The sequence below is a fragment of the Carassius carassius genome, chromosome 5 (assembly GCF_963082965.1).
Source record: "Carassius carassius chromosome 5, fCarCar2.1, whole genome shotgun sequence".
NCBI classification, from domain to species: Eukaryota; Metazoa; Chordata; class Actinopteri; order Cypriniformes; family Cyprinidae; genus Carassius; species Carassius carassius.
This window is the reverse complement of record NC_081759.1, coordinates 1,082,827-1,101,196: the sequence shown is the minus strand read 5'-3', so window position 1 is coordinate 1,101,196 and position 18,370 is coordinate 1,082,827. Positions and strand designations below refer to the sequence as shown.

The 18,370-nt window shown below is 35.4% G+C and overlaps 1 protein-coding gene across 7 annotated transcripts in view; it reads right to left on the bottom strand.

Moving 5' to 3' along the window:
• The window catches only part of cita (citron rho-interacting serine/threonine kinase a), a 101,138-nt gene that overhangs the window by 66,496 nt on the left and 16,272 nt on the right, over positions 1-18,370 (bottom strand). For all 7 annotated transcript variants that reach the window (XM_059549364.1, XM_059549367.1, XM_059549366.1 and 4 more), the window contains exons 6-10: positions 8,969-9,111; positions 8,405-8,498; positions 8,023-8,229; positions 7,162-7,315; positions 2,843-3,029 (exon numbers count right to left, since the gene is read on the bottom strand). In XM_059549364.1, coding sequence (XP_059405347.1) covers positions 2,843-3,029; positions 7,162-7,315; positions 8,023-8,229; positions 8,405-8,498; positions 8,969-9,111 — 785 coding nt within the window. The remainder of the gene's footprint in view (positions 1-2,842; positions 3,030-7,161; positions 7,316-8,022; positions 8,230-8,404; positions 8,499-8,968; positions 9,112-18,370) is intronic.

Sequence of the window (18,370 nt, the reverse complement as noted above, 5' to 3'; positions counted from 1 at the left end):
AGAATGTATATTATAACTGCAATGGAAATATATTTGACAATTTGTTTTGTCATTGTAAACAAAAGTGACTAAATTGTATTACACATATAGCTCATTTTAAATAGGTCCTGAATATATACTGTCACCTCGTGCAGAAAGTAACTACACTTTCCTGCTAAACACTTGCAATAAGAAGTCATATGTGCTAAGCTTAATGTTAAGATCATATTCATGATAACTGCAATAAAACCTCCAAGCAGATTTAGTTGCAAACACTAGTATGTTTTTAAATCAGCATGCACAAAAACTAAACTATTGATCTTGTGATAAAACCTCTCTAACATGTCAGCAGCCATCCACATATTAACAGAAGAATAGAAGAAAACCATCCTATCGCTGTTTCCAGATCAGATATGGTCCGAATCATGCAGCACCGTATCAAAATACTTCAGATAATCAGAGGGTTTGTTGAGGTGAAGCCGTGAAAACACGATAATGTCGCTCGCGCTGTGAAATCCAGATGCCAGATAAAGAGCTCTGACGCTTCACCCGGCCAACAATAATAATTCTATCATCATTTACAAACCATAAAGATGCTTTAGGAGCTGAACAGCCCCTCTCACTGTATGGAAAACACTGTGGGTCTTTTGCTTTGATTTGGGAGTCAACGCTGACAGATATAGAGGCGGCTTGCATTAGTATTTCAGTTTCAAATCAACAGGATTCATAGATTTGCATTTATGCATTAAGCAGATGCTTTTATCCAGAGTGACAATGCATTCAAGGTTTACATTTGATCGGTTCATGTATTTCTACTTTAGAGTAGAAAGTATTCTATACTTTACAGTTTACATTGCATTATTTATTTTTTCATTATAATAATGAATATTTTTCAGTATTGTGGGAAAAGACACACACACACACACACAAAAAAAACATTACAGCAATTTATGCTTTATGATAATGAAAAAATATTTTTTACAAGAAAAATGAAAAAAATAAATTGCATTATGACTTTTTTTTTTGGAGAAAAAATCTTCAAAATCAGATCTTGTCCTGGTGAATCTGTTAATGAGGAAAGAGACACACAACATCTTTGGCATGACAGATCTATAGTGAGCAAACACACAAAAGGTGGCACAATAGCGCCGCTGCAACCCGATCAGACACGACTGGACTGTAAATCAACATCCCAACGGACCCGAGATGTTTATCTATCGCACTGACTGAATGCAAGTCCAGTACAAAACAAATGTGTGGTACATGAAGCGTGCATCAGTGAGGGCGGTTACGACTGGTTTCGCTCATTACAGATGTTCTGTTTGCCTCAAGACGGATCCAGCGCTCTCATATCACATCCATCCACCAATCAACAGCTGCGCTTCTGCATTAACATGCTGGAGCCGCTTGTGTTGCATTCGGATGATTTCATGGTGCTGGAAATGCTATAAGAGGAAGACTGCAACAACATGACACAGCTGGACAAATACGCATTTCAGGATTGGAGAAAGAAGAAGGCTATGAATGGAAGGAGAGACGGAGGGGAGCGTGGGAAGAAAACTCTCTCTGGTTACCATAGAAATGCATTCAGGGTTCATTCTCATTCTGACTAACGTTTATAAAGCTTCAGCTCACCCTCTCTTTTTCCCCCTTTCCCTTCAGTTCCTGGGAAATAAAACACAAAACGTGTTGTTTATGGATCATCTGGGATCAAATTCCTGACAGAGACCTTCACCTGATTCGACACATCTTTATCAGAAAGCACGCATCACACACACACACACACACACACACATTACTGTTATGCATCCAGATCTTTTACTTTCGACTTTATACAGTTATTGTTATTAAAATCATCCAATTAAAGCACAACCACTGCAAATGATTTTTAATGCTTTACAATTGTGATAGAAAACTGGGGTCAAATAAAATAAAAATAAAATAAATTATGTTAAAAACCATTACAGTGATGAGAATGTTTTACATTATGCTAATGATAATTTGGGGGGGGGGGGGATTACATTACATTAATTATTAATAAAAAACATTACAGTAACGGCAAATCTTTTTTTTATGTTAACATTACGGTAATAAAGAACTGGGAGAAATTAAATAAAATAGAAAAAAATATATTACAGAAACTATAATCATTGTTTGCATTATAGTAATAAGAAAAAAATTATAAAAATAAAAAAATAAAAAAATGAATAATTCCAGTTTATGAGCATTGTTGGTTTTGCATTGTGATATAAGAATGAGTAATGAGAAATACAGTAGTGAGGATTATTTTAGCATCATAATAATGAGAGTTGCAATTGGCTCAAAAAATAAATTCAATTAATGATTTTTTTGCATCACGGTAATGAGCATATGGTTTCTCATGCTTTTCTTCTGATTCAGAGATGAATCACAACCTGGACATGTTCTTTACAGATCAGTGTGAGATTTACAGATCAAAACACCAGAGCAAACAATCAGACTGAGGATTGACCACATCGCAGCAAACACCGAGCCGATCGCGTTACACAGTGTTAACGCACTGGCTTCATTGTGCTACGGATCATATCTCACACACACACACACGCGCACGCGCGCAAGCCAGACAAGGATTTCCCGTTCCCCTGCATGCACATGACAACACATGCATGAGATATTCTGAGTCGATATAAAAACAGCGGTGCGCACACACAGCTCTCTCTCATTCATCTTAAAGACATGTGAAGTGAGAGAGCCGCAGCTTTCCCCGCACCAGCAATACCTCACATTCAGCCTCAATGTTGCCTGGTGACAGTCGCCGTGGTGATGTGGCCATCTCCGCACCACTGGACCACCTGTGACTAGACGTGTGTGTGTGTGTACTCACTCAGACTTGGCCAGTGCGCTCAGGGCCCGACTGAAGCACCACCCTACAAAGGGCAGGTCTCGTCCGAGGAAGCCTGAGCGAGGATGATCTCGCTGGGCAGCGGCTGCAGGACGGGGGGGCCTCTCGGGCTCCTCGAAATTGGAGGTGTCATCCTCGGAGTGCAGAGAAGGAACGAACGGAGGGAGCGCTGGAGGAGACGAGAGGAGAAAACCTGTGAGGTGCTCGGTGAGAAAAACAGACTGGAGAGAGAGAGAGACGGGGGTCTCTGTGATGAGACTGTAGCACAATAACTCGCTCGCCCCTTCTCTCTCTTTCTCTCTCTCTCTCACTGCAGCAGTCTCAGCTAATCAGCGTGAGTCACAGCCAAAACCCGGAGCGAGATTCACACACACACACACACACACACACACACACACACACACACACACACACACAGAGCTGCATCTCCACAAACAGCTGTATTGACAAACACACACACACAAACACACACACACACACACACAATTTTGCTTATACATTTACACAATTGGCTTACTCATCTAAAAAACATCAAAACAACAACAAAACAGAGAAGGCTCTAACAAACACTACATCAGTGGCACAACACAACCTCGACTGCATGAGCCACGTGATGATTCCAGCACACGCTCACAGCGCTTCATCAGCTCATCTCAATATGTTAATCATCTCCATTTATCTCAGGAAACTGACTAAATGACACTAGGATTGCTACAACAAGCCTCTGAGCTGCACGGCAATTCAACATACGATCAATCATAATCACATAAGATGCACAGAAATAACGACTGTCTTTATTTTGAGCTATATTTTTCATGTAGTAGCAGCCAAACAATACGAATTTTATAACTGATCAAAATTGTATCTAGAGAGCCAGATGACTGCAAATAAATGGGCAGTTTATTGTTGTCAACATTAATATTTTGAGGTCAAAACATTTACATTTTTATGAGGTAAAGTATGTTTTAGATGCTATAACAACAAATGATTGAAACAGTTTAAAAAAAAGTTTTACTGCATTCAATTATTTTTAGCATTTTTTATAATTTTTGTATAATAATTATATACATAATAATGTATATACACACACACACACATATATGTATTGTAAAAAATGTATATTTATGTGTAATAATAGTAATCTTTTGCAGTTGATTAAACATTAATAATGTTGTGTAAATATAATTTAAATAAAATTTACATTTTAAAATAAGTGATTTTAGTGTTTTTTCATCTAATTGAATCGGCCGTAACCTAAAAAAATGTTTAATGTGACCATGATTTATGTTAAGATTTATTAATTTCCTTAGCATGCTTAACATTTTTTTCAGATGTTCCAGTAATTAAAGTATTTGCATTTCTTTTGAGTTTTTGTAAATAATGATCTCGTATATTTTTTTGTTCTATAATTTCAAAATTGCCTTCTTAAATGTAGTTAGCAGACTTATTTTTCTGTAAATTGCATAAAACTGATTTTTTTTTTTAAATGCCATTCACTTAAGCATTCTGTACCAGTGATTCACATTTCAGCCACATAAATTAGATAATTTATTTTTAATTTAATTTTATTAATTTATTAACTTTTTAAAAACTAAATCTCAATACCGTGATAATACCGTTTACCGTGATAAAAGCATGAGCAATTAATCGCAACAGGAAAATTTCTTACCGGCATATCCCTAGTTGGTATTAGGGCTGCGCAATTAATCTAATTTCTAATCACGATTACAATTATTGATGCCACAATTATGTAATCGTTCGAAGCGGCAATTAATCGTTCAGAGACCACTTATGTTATTCTGCACGCTTAAGATGCATTTTTTGCTTTCTATATGTTATCTTTTCCCCATTATTTTAAAATTAGTTTTAGTATAACATTACAATATCATTAATATTTTTACTTTTTTATCATTTAGATAAGAAACCAATCTGGAGTTTTTTTTACATTTAAGGCTTAATACTATAGACTAAAAGTTTTTCAGTTAGTGTTTCCAGCTTGTTTATTTTCATATAAAAATACGGCATGCAGTTGCATCAAACAATGATATAAACATCATTCAATGTAAATTGTGATCATCATAATTAATAAATTGCATTTACAATTTCAAGGGAATAATCGACAACACGATCACATTAATCGATTTTTGTCATAATCGCGCAGCCCTAGTTGGTACATATGTGAGAGAGGTAAATTTTTTATGTAGTTAAACCAATTTTAACTGAAAAAATGCAATCGGACAGAAAATGTAGGCATCACATCATATATATGTGTGTGTGTGTGTGTGTGTGTATGTATGTAACCTTAGTCCTATTTTTTAACTTTGTTTACCTTTATTTTTAACTCACCTACCTCAATCAACTCAATCTGGGAGCATTTAGTGTATAGCTATCATGTTAAGTTTCACTTAGAAAAGACAAAGCAAGCCAATTTAACTCCTTCCTTGCCTTATGTCTACAAGGGCTGATAGGCCCATCTTTGCTCACTTTGTTTATAACCCATTTACAATTTGAATAAATTGCTATTAGCTACAAACTGCAAAGTTTCAGGATGGGCAATCATATTTAAATGTGGCATTGAATCAGGTCAATAAAAATCTGATACTGCATGTCAGAATAGACCTGTGTTGGTCTTCTGTAAACGCCTGCATTATCATGAGACTCTGTTAGCGCAGCAGTTCACTCGCCTAGAAACAGCACAGTCTTCAGAAAACAAGTTTAATAAAAACACAACATGAAATACAATGCCTAGAAATCCCCCCAAAAAGTCTCCGTGTTTTCTTCCGTGAGTGAGTGAGTATCTCCAGACCCGTTGTGATGACAGATGGCAGATGGGAATGTGAAAACGTCCTGTTGCGACAAACAACAGATATAGAAGTCCATGGATTGCATGGATGGATTTAGTTTTTTATTCTTCATTTCTCACAATCGGTGTGCTTTTTCTGGGTAAGATGGAATGAACTGCACCATTAATGAGCGTAAATGCAAACTAATACACCTGCCTCTTATTCTATGAAATGTAAAATGTGTTTTTTTGTTGCCCAAAGAACTTGCTTTGTTGTTGCAACATCCACAAATATTATAGGAAGATTGCACTTCTTGTATAATTGTATGATTTTTAATTCACATTTTTTAATAAGTTTTAATAAGTTTGAGTTTTAACATTTAACCTGTTCTTCTGCGTCATTTAGAAAAAAGCAGCAAGTGGTCACTGCCACTGTTTTTAATTTATTTATTTATCTATTTTAATTGTTTATTTTGCAATAAATCATTTGTATATTTGCAGTAAGTAATTTGCATTTCATAACAACAGCTGTTCTATCCAGATCTCTTTTTTTATAGGTGGCAAAAATAATTAATACAACTTTTAAGAGAAAGAGAACAACAAATGCATATATATATATATATATATATATATATTGGTATATATTGATTTTTGTCGAAATTGGTAAGAATATTGAGATTTTTTTTTAGCTACAGTATATCACCCAACTCTAGTGGGAAAGAATCTCGATTCCTCATTACACTCTTTTAAATTAAACTATTTACAGACAAGTTGTTCATATGACTGCAGTTCAGTGGTAGAATCCTGCAAGAACAAAATCCTGAGCAACAGAAGTGTTTCACTGTGTGTGTGTGTGTGTGTGTGTGTGTGTTATCTCATTAGGGTTTGGCTCCATAATCTGACTAAATCCACAGTCAGAAAAGCACAAGAGAAGCACAAGTGTGTGTGCACGTGTGTGTGTAAGTTAATGCATGAATAAACATATTGTGGCTTTTTATTTTCCCAAAAACTTTGTTTGCTATCAGAGTGTGACTGCAAATGTTGTCATATGATAACAACTGATTTTCCAGTGCTATACAGAACCCACATCACGTCACACAGTAGCACTGCTACATTATGTTTACTGTAATAAAGCAGTACTAAATCTAGTGTTAATGCTAAGATAATACACACGTTGCCCACCCCGAGCTAACAATACTAAAGTCTTAAAGCAGATATAGAAGAAACTCTGAGCTTAATGAATTATTTCAGATCATCTGTGTTTCACTTAAAACCTGCAGAGCAATCTGTGCTCTCAGACACATCCAGCCCACTATAACAAATCCAGCAATTACAGCAGAGAAGTAATCACTGAAGGAGACCGAAATAGCAGCAAAGTCAGGCTAATGATTAATAACCTGTAATTAACAAGTACATGGAAAAATTACATTGCAGACACATTGACGAAGTCTTTGATGGCAGGGCAGCTTTATTGTGCTTCAGAAGGAATGAACTGAACTCTGAGCACCGAATGTCTTACCGTGTCTCAGGTTAGTCCAGTCGATGGAGGAGAAGAACGGATGTGAGCGCAGGCCCTCGTATCCCAGACGCTCCTGCCATCCACATAACAAACTCAGTAGCAGGTCCACACACTGAGCGCTGGCTTTGGGCTCCTCTGGAAACTTCAGGAAACGCTGGGAGCAGAACACAAGCAAGAAAACATCAACCTCTGTATGCAGAAGCGCTGGTCTACACAGAAGAAGGCCCTGTCTAGACTCTAGGGATGCAACGTTCACTCAAATCAACTTTTGTTTACAAAATAAGATTGAAGACATTCTACAGTAAATGTGAAGGTGTTGTTTTATTGGGCTATTGCTGCACATTTCTTTGTGAAAAAAAACAAAACAAAAAAAAAACTAAATTTGAATTTCAAAACAAACCCCAAATCAAACAAATACTTTAGACAAATCTCATAATATGAACAAACTAAGACTTTGTCTATGCTCTTTCCATTTAAAATAAAAAGCAACCTCTGCATTTGAATGATCCAAACAAAGATGCAGCATACACGCAACGCATTAGATTGTATAATTTCAAACTTTGATTTCAAAAATTAATTGCAACAAGTAAAATAGTATAATTATTAAAAGTTAAACATAACGATGGCATGATTTCACATTGCTTATCATTGAATAAATAGAAGGAAAATCATACGGAATCATGCATTATAAAACCACATATTATTACTAAACAATTTGTGCAGCAAAATGAAAAATTCTGGAATGCAAACGAATCAGTGAATCTGTGTTTTGAACAGACTCATTAAAACTAATATTATCTTGGAATTCAAATAGTGTGTAATTCAGACTGAACTCCAAACGTCAGAAGCTGCTGGATTCACCTGAAAGTTCATGATGTTGTTGATGGTTTTTGTGGACGTGCCGTCAGCGAAGGGTGATTTCATGTAGATCATTTCATAAGCGATGACTCCCAGGGACCACCAGTCGCTCTGGGGGCCGTAGCTGCACGCTGGCCCTCCGTTGAGAGTGGACAGGATCTCAGGGGCCAGGAAGTCTTGAGTGCCCACAGGGAGATTGGAGCACGTCACCTGCCCCAGATAACAACACAGCATTCAATTCATCGGTGTCCAAACTATGACAGTTTAAAGTGGATGTGAAACACGGTCCATTAACACCACATTTAAACATATTCAACTGATATCAAACTCCGGGCGCACGTGATCGGCCCTTCCTGAACAGATCGAAAGCTTCCTCTCTCATTACCGTTCTGTTAGAAGTCAGTCTGGCTGCCGAGCCAAAGTCAGCCAGTTTAATGTGACCCGTCCGGTCGATCAGAACGTTCTCTGGTTTAATATCTCTGAGACAAGAGAAAGACAAGCAGAAATTAATGAGGATGAGAAACAAGAATCAAGGGGGAAAATAAAATAAAATAATAAATTAAATTAAATTAAAATTAATCTCTTGTGTCTATAAAATCGAAATTGGTGTATAGCATATTCCAGTTTATTTATAAATTACCAGGTAAACACGTATAGCATTTGGTCTCTCTTCCAGGAATAAAATAAAATAAAAGTCTCTAAGTCAAGTCTATGAAATTAAAACTGAATTCTTAAAGTTAACTTTTAGCAGGACAACACATTAACAATTCCTCTCTTCAAGGAAAAAACAACAACATGCACTCAGGTGTGTAAAGAGTGAAATGTTCAACAGAAAGAGAATGTCTAATACTTTTCTAGCAATGGAAAATAGTAAATCATCGTAAATCATCAGAGATAAACTAAAGGAGTTTGTGATTTAATAAAGATAACAGTGTGTGTTTGGATGTACCTGTGCACGTATCCCATCTGATGGAGCGAGTGGATGGCCTGCACGAGCTCGGCCAGGTAAAACTGAGCCATAGACTCGTCTAACTGATCTTCATATCTGTTCATCAAAGCCATGAGATCCCCGCCGGGCAGAAACTCCATCACCTGGACAGAACATGAACACATGGACAGCATTTGAAGCAAAGGATTCGGTCAAAAACATAAAAACATTAAAAAATCAATGTATTAATTAATTTAAAAAAATCTCAGCTCTCGAAAGTTTTTGGACACTTCAGTCACATTTTATCTTTTGTTTAAAGATCATGGCATTAGATAGCAAAATACTAAAATGCTGCAGGATCTGTCTTCATCACTCTTGCATTTAATCAGCTAGGGTTTTGATTTTGAAACCTCTTATGTTTTTTTTTTCTTTTTCTTTATCATTTATAAATGACACTTGTTTTCACATTTTATCCAATGAAATTCCGAGTGTCTCAGAAGTGAATGTAATGAGCACATAATGAGTTTACAGTAATTGAGCATCAGGTGTACAGCAGATCTCACAACGTGATTCACCTGTAAGTGAATCTACTATTGCACAAAACATCTCCGTCCGGTTAGTTTAATTAGCAGCCACTCGTCTCCATCACACATCCACATGCTCAATAAAAGCTTGTGATTACACCATTCCCATTCTCATTAGACAATTAGCTAATTAGATTAAAAACAGCATCTTGAGGGAGTGGCGTATGTGCAAAACAAAGAAAAAGAGCAGGTATAAGAATATATATATGCACAGTATCTGCCACAATATCAGCCTGAAACCACACCACAGGCTCAAATTAATTACTCTTTGAACATGTAAATGGAGAGATGTCTAATGTATGAACCTCACAGACTCTTGTTTTCTCCGTAAACGGTTCATTATTTAATGTGACCATAAGGCGATCTACAGCATCTCTTATTGAGCATTGGCAGAGTACATACATCAATTAGACATTTTAATGAGCAAATGCAGAATAGCCAGAGACATTTTACTGGAATAGAACATGAAAGTGATCATAATCATTAAAATTATGTCCAGAAATTCCCGAGAGATTATAGAAGACACAGCCACGTGAAGCATGTGAGGGGAAAACGGCTCGTTGTCTCATTAAAACACACTTCACACACTGCTTTAATTCATCTAGTAAAAATTACAGTGCGTTTACATGTGACACACAGCAATTCTGTCGTTTTCGCATTTATCTGGAGAACATTTCTGCCACAGCTCAGATGATTTGTTGTATTTGATCACATTCTGTGGTGGAAAAGACATTCCAAGCATTTCTGGAATAAAATGTCTGATTTCTTTGACTCGCTGAGTCTAATTTTAAAATACACACACACATGATAATTATATAAACAAAGTGTCATTTGGTACAATAACACATAATGATAATACTGTTTTCATCACACATCACAGTCATGTGTCCTGGGTAAGTACACTAACTTCTGATAAAACATAAGAGACAAAACTGCTAGTGATGGTGAAAAACACCATAAAATACACACATTTTTATTTTACATTAAATATTTTTCCATGACAAAATAATGTATTTTATATAAAAATTTCTATAAAACTATCATTTGTATTTTATACACTTAAAAAAGTATTGGTATTTTATATATTGTATATATTTCATATTTATAACAAAATTATATAATTATAATTTTATTTATAATTATATGTATATCAAATGATAACTATTGTATACAATTATAATCAATGTTTTTAAAAAAAAATTGTCAATGTGTGTATATATATATATATATATATATATATACACACACACACACACACACACACACACACACACACTCACACTCACACAACATTTTCTATATAATTTTTATATGATACAATTCTTATTATTCAGAATATACTGAATATAATAACATATACTTTTATTATCTCAATTTATTGAATTATCTGAAATGATATATTTTGTATATATAAAATAGTATGAATACAAATATGCAGTTATAATACATGTATTATATGAAATTATAATTAAATAAGTTGTAATAATTTTGTGAAACATTTATAAAAACATCCACACAAAAAAATTTTTTATATAACTTTAATTCTTATTTTTATGAATGATTATTCATAATATTTATAAATAAAATGAACACAAACATTTAATTAAATTATTTTTTACAATTACTATGTATAGAATTATACAGTAGTAAACATTTGAAGTGGATCAAAACCTTTCATCTTAAAATTAAAACGATACCCGTTCTTGTCTTAGGACAACTTTGACAAAAGTTGACTACTGTGTACATACAAAAGCCAATGACATATTGAGCTGCCAGCTACACACAATTAGGGCTGTCACTTTTAGTTCGAAAATCAATTGCACAAATCGATCTGACCGACCAAAAAAAGTTTCGAAAATGAAAATAGGGAATCGATTTTAACCAAATATGTACACTATTAAATTTTAAAATAATTAAACAATTAAAAAATACAGATGTAACAAAACTCACAAACAAGCAGAAGAAGAAAATAAAGAATTCCGAAAGTGCAGTATGCCTTGCGAAAGCTAGACATAAAATACCAGCAATTTTACGCGCCTATGAGACCCAGTGACGTCGAAATCGACCTCTTATGCTGCGTTCACACCAAACGTGAATAGAGCGTATGGCGCGAATGATTTCAATGTTAAGTCAATGTAAAGACGCGATTACGCTCGTCTGGAGGTCTCACGGCACGGTAGACGCCAATTTCGCCTCACTCACGCATCTAGTTACAGGAGATTCTGAGTTATGAAAAGGACCATTGCAAGCTGACAGCGACCGGCTTTTGTGGAGGAAAATTGGCAGTAATACCCTCACCTCGCGCAGCTGTACCTGAGTGTCCCTGGGACATCAGTGCGGTCGGAGCGCGTCTTCTCAACAGCTGGACATATAGTGAATAAAAAACGCTCTGCTCTGGACCCCGAAAGTGTTGATCGACTTGTTTCCCTGTCCAATAAATTTGTAATGGCCCTAGCCTTTTTGCACATTTCAATATGCCTGCCTAGTGCCGCCTAGCCTTAGTGTCGGTTACGTTCAATAAAAAAAACACACATGGCCTGTTCTCAAGTCCATTTAAAGTTTAATTTTTTTTAACAGTTGTTTGAAATGGATTGAATCATTATTTAAAATAATCCTGGAGATTTTTGAATTGCCTAAATCATAAATGCAGCCGGGTTGAAGCGTGCAGTGATGTTTTTCTTTCGTTATGGCAGCCGTCCCCTCTGCACATATATTTTTTCGAGAATGTTGCACTCCTGTTGCTGTTTGTTATTCTGCACGAAACTTCATGCCAATAAATAAGAAATATTGCTGACTTGTGCGTTTCCAGCGCTCTCTTTACGTTCGTCCGTTATTTGGCGTTGAAAAAGGAAACGTATTCTTTTTAGACATGGAAAATCGATTTTACAATCGATTCAATGAACACTTATGTCTTAAAAATCGAAAAATATTTTTTTCACAAAAGTGAAGGCCCTACACACAACAGAGTGACCGATTTAACCCTTTCTTTAACATGTAATTTAACACACTGATAACATAAACATCAAATAAACAAGCTCTTTTGCATCAAATTACACTTCAAATGTACACACACACAGACTGAATCATCATGAGACCCTCGACTGTGCTCTTCGGCAGAAACTTCTGATGAAGACCTGCCTCTGTGTGACAGCTCTGGGGCAAACCAGCCCCACACAAACACACACACACACACACACAAGAGAACATGAATGGAAAGCAACGCCGGCAGGACACGAACGACAGGCGCCGAATTCTAGCCCACGTATCCTAGCAACAAGCTAGCGAGGGTCTTTTCAGCGCATTGCTCGGGTAGAGACAGTTTTCTGCTGTTTTCCCCCTTCAACGGGAACAAGGGAGGTGACAGAAATAGAAAACCGTCTCTTTAGTCACTTTGAGTTTCATGCGTCTGTCCTCATGAGAAGCTGGAAAGTCTCCACCACACCCCACAGATACTGCATAATCACTGTCTGTTCAATATTACACTCAAATACACATTAATAATACTGTGACACTGATTGCAAACAGACAGTGTTGTATGCTAAAATTAGGGATTCCCTGAACATACATTTGTAAATACACAAGTATGTGAATGCAAAGGCAGCATAGCTCAGATATGAGCGCAACACGCTAAATTAGAAAATGCTTAACATGGCTTAAATGGACGAAAACAGTGATATAAAAAGGCAAAATTGGGTATACAGTTTATAAATTAAAATACACTACGTACACGCAAGCAGATGAGTGCATAGGACACATTGGAGAGATTTATAATATTTTCTGTTATACTATAGGCTAGTGGTTGACCGATATGTGTTTTTTGACAGTCGATATATATAGCAGATATGATTTTTAACAATTATTATTATTAATATTTATTAAATATGAAATCATTTGACAATGGATTAAAAAATTAACGTGTAAAAGAAACATGCTTATACTTCAGACGACAGTATTTCTCACAAATGAATAAATATTTAATACAAATATAATTAAAAATAAAGTAAACACTGTAACCAACAGGGCACTCAGTATTCTGAGAAGTTTGTGTGCACTGGGAATCATATTTTTCAAATAAAGCCAGGGTAACCCTCATTTTACAAACAGCACACAGTGAAAATGACATTAATATGACAGTGGACGAATGTATTAAGCGCAGTATAATCTTAAATCATGAGTTTAAAGTTTAAAGCATTCAATTCACACGGACTGACCGTCACACAGAGAACATAGGATCATGCTGGATACACACTTCACAAAATCTCACAGCTGGATTCGATTAAGTTTGCAAGGTTTGTGAAATTAAATGTTCATTAGTCATTAAGCCCTTTCACACATACAGACTTTTCCCGGAAAATTACCGTTAAAATTTCCATAAAAAGAGATCATGTGTGAACAGGATCTTTTAAAAAATAACGGTAAATTTGTTCTGGCAATTTACCTGTATGAGAAGTTGTAACATTACAAGTAAATTGCCAGAGGTGCCAAAGCGATCATAAAACAAAATAAAGAAATAGAAAATAAAAAAAACCCAAACATGATATGCTTTCTGCCATCTCGTCTTTTCTTGAACAGGAGCGCTTACACAAATTAACCGAAACTCAGTGAATACATGCCTCACAGACATGATGAATATATCTATAGAAAGCTTTAAATCACTACTTAACAAAATAAAACAAATCAAAAACTCTTTAATTATAATCATAATCCGTATAGATGCATTTCTCTCTTTAGGCACGTCTAATGAGGAGATGACGAGTCAGGAAACTTCATCCTTGTGATAGAGACTCAGAAAACACTAGTTAATTAGTAAATAATGCAAATATATTTTTACTATTTCCCCCTGTCACATTTATGGTTATTACTTTTGCCGGTGCCTTGCACCATCTTCTGAACGAATTTGAAAGCAGAACTGTTCACCTGCGCTGATAGACTATTTGATATTAATTTGTATCAGCATACGCTATTTTGTGAACGCACCTTTTCTGCAATGTCGCGCATTTTACAGACTGCAATTTACAATCGCAACTTCATTGTGCTGTTACTTCTTTCAAGCCGAATTTCACAAAATTGGCCAGCTCCCAACAGCATCATGTGTTTTATTAATGGTGAGTAGAATTAGTTATTTATTTAATTAAATAAATGTAATCGATTAGATGTCATAATATTTAGGCTATAATAGTCTATTACAAAGCTGGTTGGTTTGTATCGGTGACATGATATGTAAATGATATTCGTGCGGCCCGTGAGTCTTGCACTTGGACCATAGTGCGGCCCAGAGGGGAAAAAAGGTTGAGAACCACGCCTCTAAACAGTAGCTTGAATTCAGAGGAACCCCAAACTAGCGTCGCCGAGGAGGATGCATGTGATCAAGCACGTCGAGTCAGTCGACAGACTCTGAGGCACCAACTTTTTTAAGCAGCAGGTAACATTTTTACAATTTTTACATTGTTTTCAAATACAAGTGCAACTGTTTAGAGGCTAATGAAAACACGGAATTTACCGGTATTTTGGAATGGATGTGTGAATGTTGCTTGCACATGAATGCGCATCTTTGAATTTACCGGTAAAGTCGTTCTGGTAATTTTACGGCAATTTACTGGTATTACTGTGTAAAAGGGGCTATTCAAAGATTTGTTTTAATTATATCAATTATGCTTAATGCTGAAGGCAAACGAGAAAGTATTATAATATTTGCCTTTCTATAACTAATAGGCCTAATATAAAATCAACCGTTATACTGCTTTCTGTATACATCAATTCCTTTGTTTAACCGTTCTATCCGATTATTATACAGACTTCTATCCCTAATAGACAGAACTATTAATGACGACTACAAACAAGACAGTGTGTGTGAACACATCGACCAAGCAGAAAAAACTTATCGGCCAATGCCGATATTTGAAAAATGACAAATATCGGCCGATATATCAACCTTTATCAAATATATCGATATTTTACTTTATTACTAACTATTTCCATGTTTTCCACCTTTTTATGTATGGAAATCACACAGTATAGACATGCACTCATGTTTTAGATTAATCATGAAGTCCTAAAATAAGTCATTATTAAGAGAAAGTTTCCCGTTATTTCAAGAAAGTTTCTCATTATTTTTAGGAAGTTTCTTGTTATTTCAAGAAAATGTATTATTTTGAGAGTTTCACATTATTTCAAGAAAGTTTCTCATTATTTTGAAAACTATCATTATTACAAAATAGTTGTTCATTACTTTGAGAAAGTTTCTCGTTATCTAAAAGTTTTTCATTAAGAGAGTTTCTTGTCATCTCAAGAAAGCTTTTCATTATATAAAGTGTCTCGTTATTTCCAGATATTTTCTCATCATTTAGAGAAAGTTCCAAATTTTTTAGAGAAAGATTCTTGTTATTAATTGGTTAAGTCATTATTATGAGAACATTTCTCAATATAATGAGATACAAAGTCATAATTATGAGAAAGTCTATCATTATGACTTACAAAATAAAATTTATTTTCTCAAATGTGGCAGAAACGGACTTCCATAGGCTTTTGCGTGAATTATTTTTTAGACTAATGCCACTACATACATTTATGGCCAGCAAAGCAACATATTAGCAAAATTCGAATAGTGTTATTATTGTTTTTATAATTATTGCAGACACACTGTTATAATATATTCAACAATTCGTGCACAACTGTAAATTACACAGAAAAGACATGGACCGGTTATATAGCCTTCTCATGCTCAAAAACCATGAACAAGCCACAAAAGATCATGCATGTTTATTTCTAATTAATCATTTTAGTATAGTGTGTTGGGTCAACAAATTGTAGACAGAAATCGCTTACTAAAGCCGTAGATTAAAAAATATTGCATAAAATAAATTATGCTGAAACAATCAGTTATTTTCTACCAACCTTGACAGGAAAGAAAAATGGTGTAGGAACAATTTTCACTAAGAAATTGGTAGTAAAAAAAAGAAAAGAAAAAAATTAAGTGACGCATTGAATAAAACATACAATTTTGAAGTAGAAAGACTGTAATAGTATTTTCTTGTAAATTATACTCCAACTATTTCTTTCTTATATTTTCATAAGGAGGGTTTTGTTCACCTTATTGTCAGGGTTTTGCACTGACACTGATTGTCTTGTGTCTATGTCTTGTTTCAGCACATGGCCTTGTTTTCCTTGTTCAAGTGCTTCATTAGCCCCTTCTCCTTGTTTCCTCTTTACCACACCCTCTTGTTAGCCTAGTTGGTCTAATTGTGCTCACCTGTCCCTCGTGTATTTTCCTCCCTATTTATAGTGCATTTTTCCCTTTTGTGTTTGCTGGTCCGTGGTCATTCTCACCCCCTCTGTCTCTGTCTGAATATATGTTCATGTCTCCTTGTCTGGTTGGTCTTGTGCACGTGTCTCCCTGTCTGGTTGGTCTTGTGCCCTTGTCTAGTCCTTGTAATTCCATGTTCTTGTCTTGCTCCTTGTTTTAGTAATTTGTTTCTTTTTTGCTTTTATTTGTAATATTAATTTTAGTTTTTCTAGTCCCGATTCATGGTATTGTTTGATCATTCGCTTAAGTTGGTTAAATGGGTAATTTCTTATTTTATTATTTACTTTTTATTAGTTCATTGGTTTATATTCTTTGTCTTGGATTTAACTTGTGTTTTTGTGGAGCTTTCATCAGTTTAGACTTTTGTTTCGAGTTCTTGCCCTGTCCCCATGTGTCCTGCCCGGGTTCAACCTGTCTGGCATCTGGTCTGTCTCCAGAGTTGGTGGTCAACAAGTTTCTGAGCTCTGCTCTATGGTACCTTGTGTGGTCTCCTCCATCAGCATGGTCTTGATGCCCCCTCTGTTGCCAAAGTATTCTGCCAGTTGTTTCCTGAGGCCTTCCCAGTGGCCTTCCCTAGCTGTTCCTGTTGTGGTATCTTGTATCTTGATAGGTAAAAATTGATAGCCTGAATGCACTGTAAGTCGCTTGGGATAAAAGCGTCTGCTAAATGCTCTTTTATTTTTAATTTTTTTTATCTTGTGCACTTCACTACCTCCTTGTATCGGTCTGTCCTTGTAATAAAGCCCCCTGTCAATAAAACCTTGTAATATCTCACTGCAATTGGGTCCTCCTTCTTAGATCCCTGACACTTATAAAAGGAAAAACTTTAAACACAGATGCTCTACAGAAGAGAAAAGGCTAATCGCTGTTTAATACCAACAAACGTCTTAGATTTACATATCTGTAGATCTGTACTGAAGGCTTAAATATTCAAATTGAAATATCCTATATATACACAATACAACATACTATACTATATTCTTTGGATTACATTTTTACATTATTACATCTGAACATTTTATCTTATATACACTAATATTAAAACTACATGAAATTAAGTACTTGCACTGTGAGAAGCAAAAAAACTTGGGCCAATGAAAACAATACTTCAGTGGATCAACTTGATCATCTAAAAATAGTCTTTGGTCAGATTGCAAACACTCACACTGGTCATTTTTGATCCATCAGCATGTCACATTTCATTCATCTCAATCAAGTGTCTTTTTCTTAGCTTCTTTCCACAAAAAAATGGCATCCACGTTATTTACATAGGCAAAAGAATGTACCTAGTCAAATGAACTGCACAAACAAGTGCATCAGGGACAACAAAAACACTGAGCAGACATTTGTTCATGGTTTTTGGAACAAGTTTTCTAAGCAAATGACTCAAATAAAACTAAGAAAAACATTCTAAGAAGTGAACAGCGGTAGATGTAGAGGCAAATGGCAGAGAGTGGCAAAGATTTACTACATTGCTATATGCACAACTAAAGATTAAAGATCATCAGAAACAGATCTTCTCCCTTAATGTCAGAT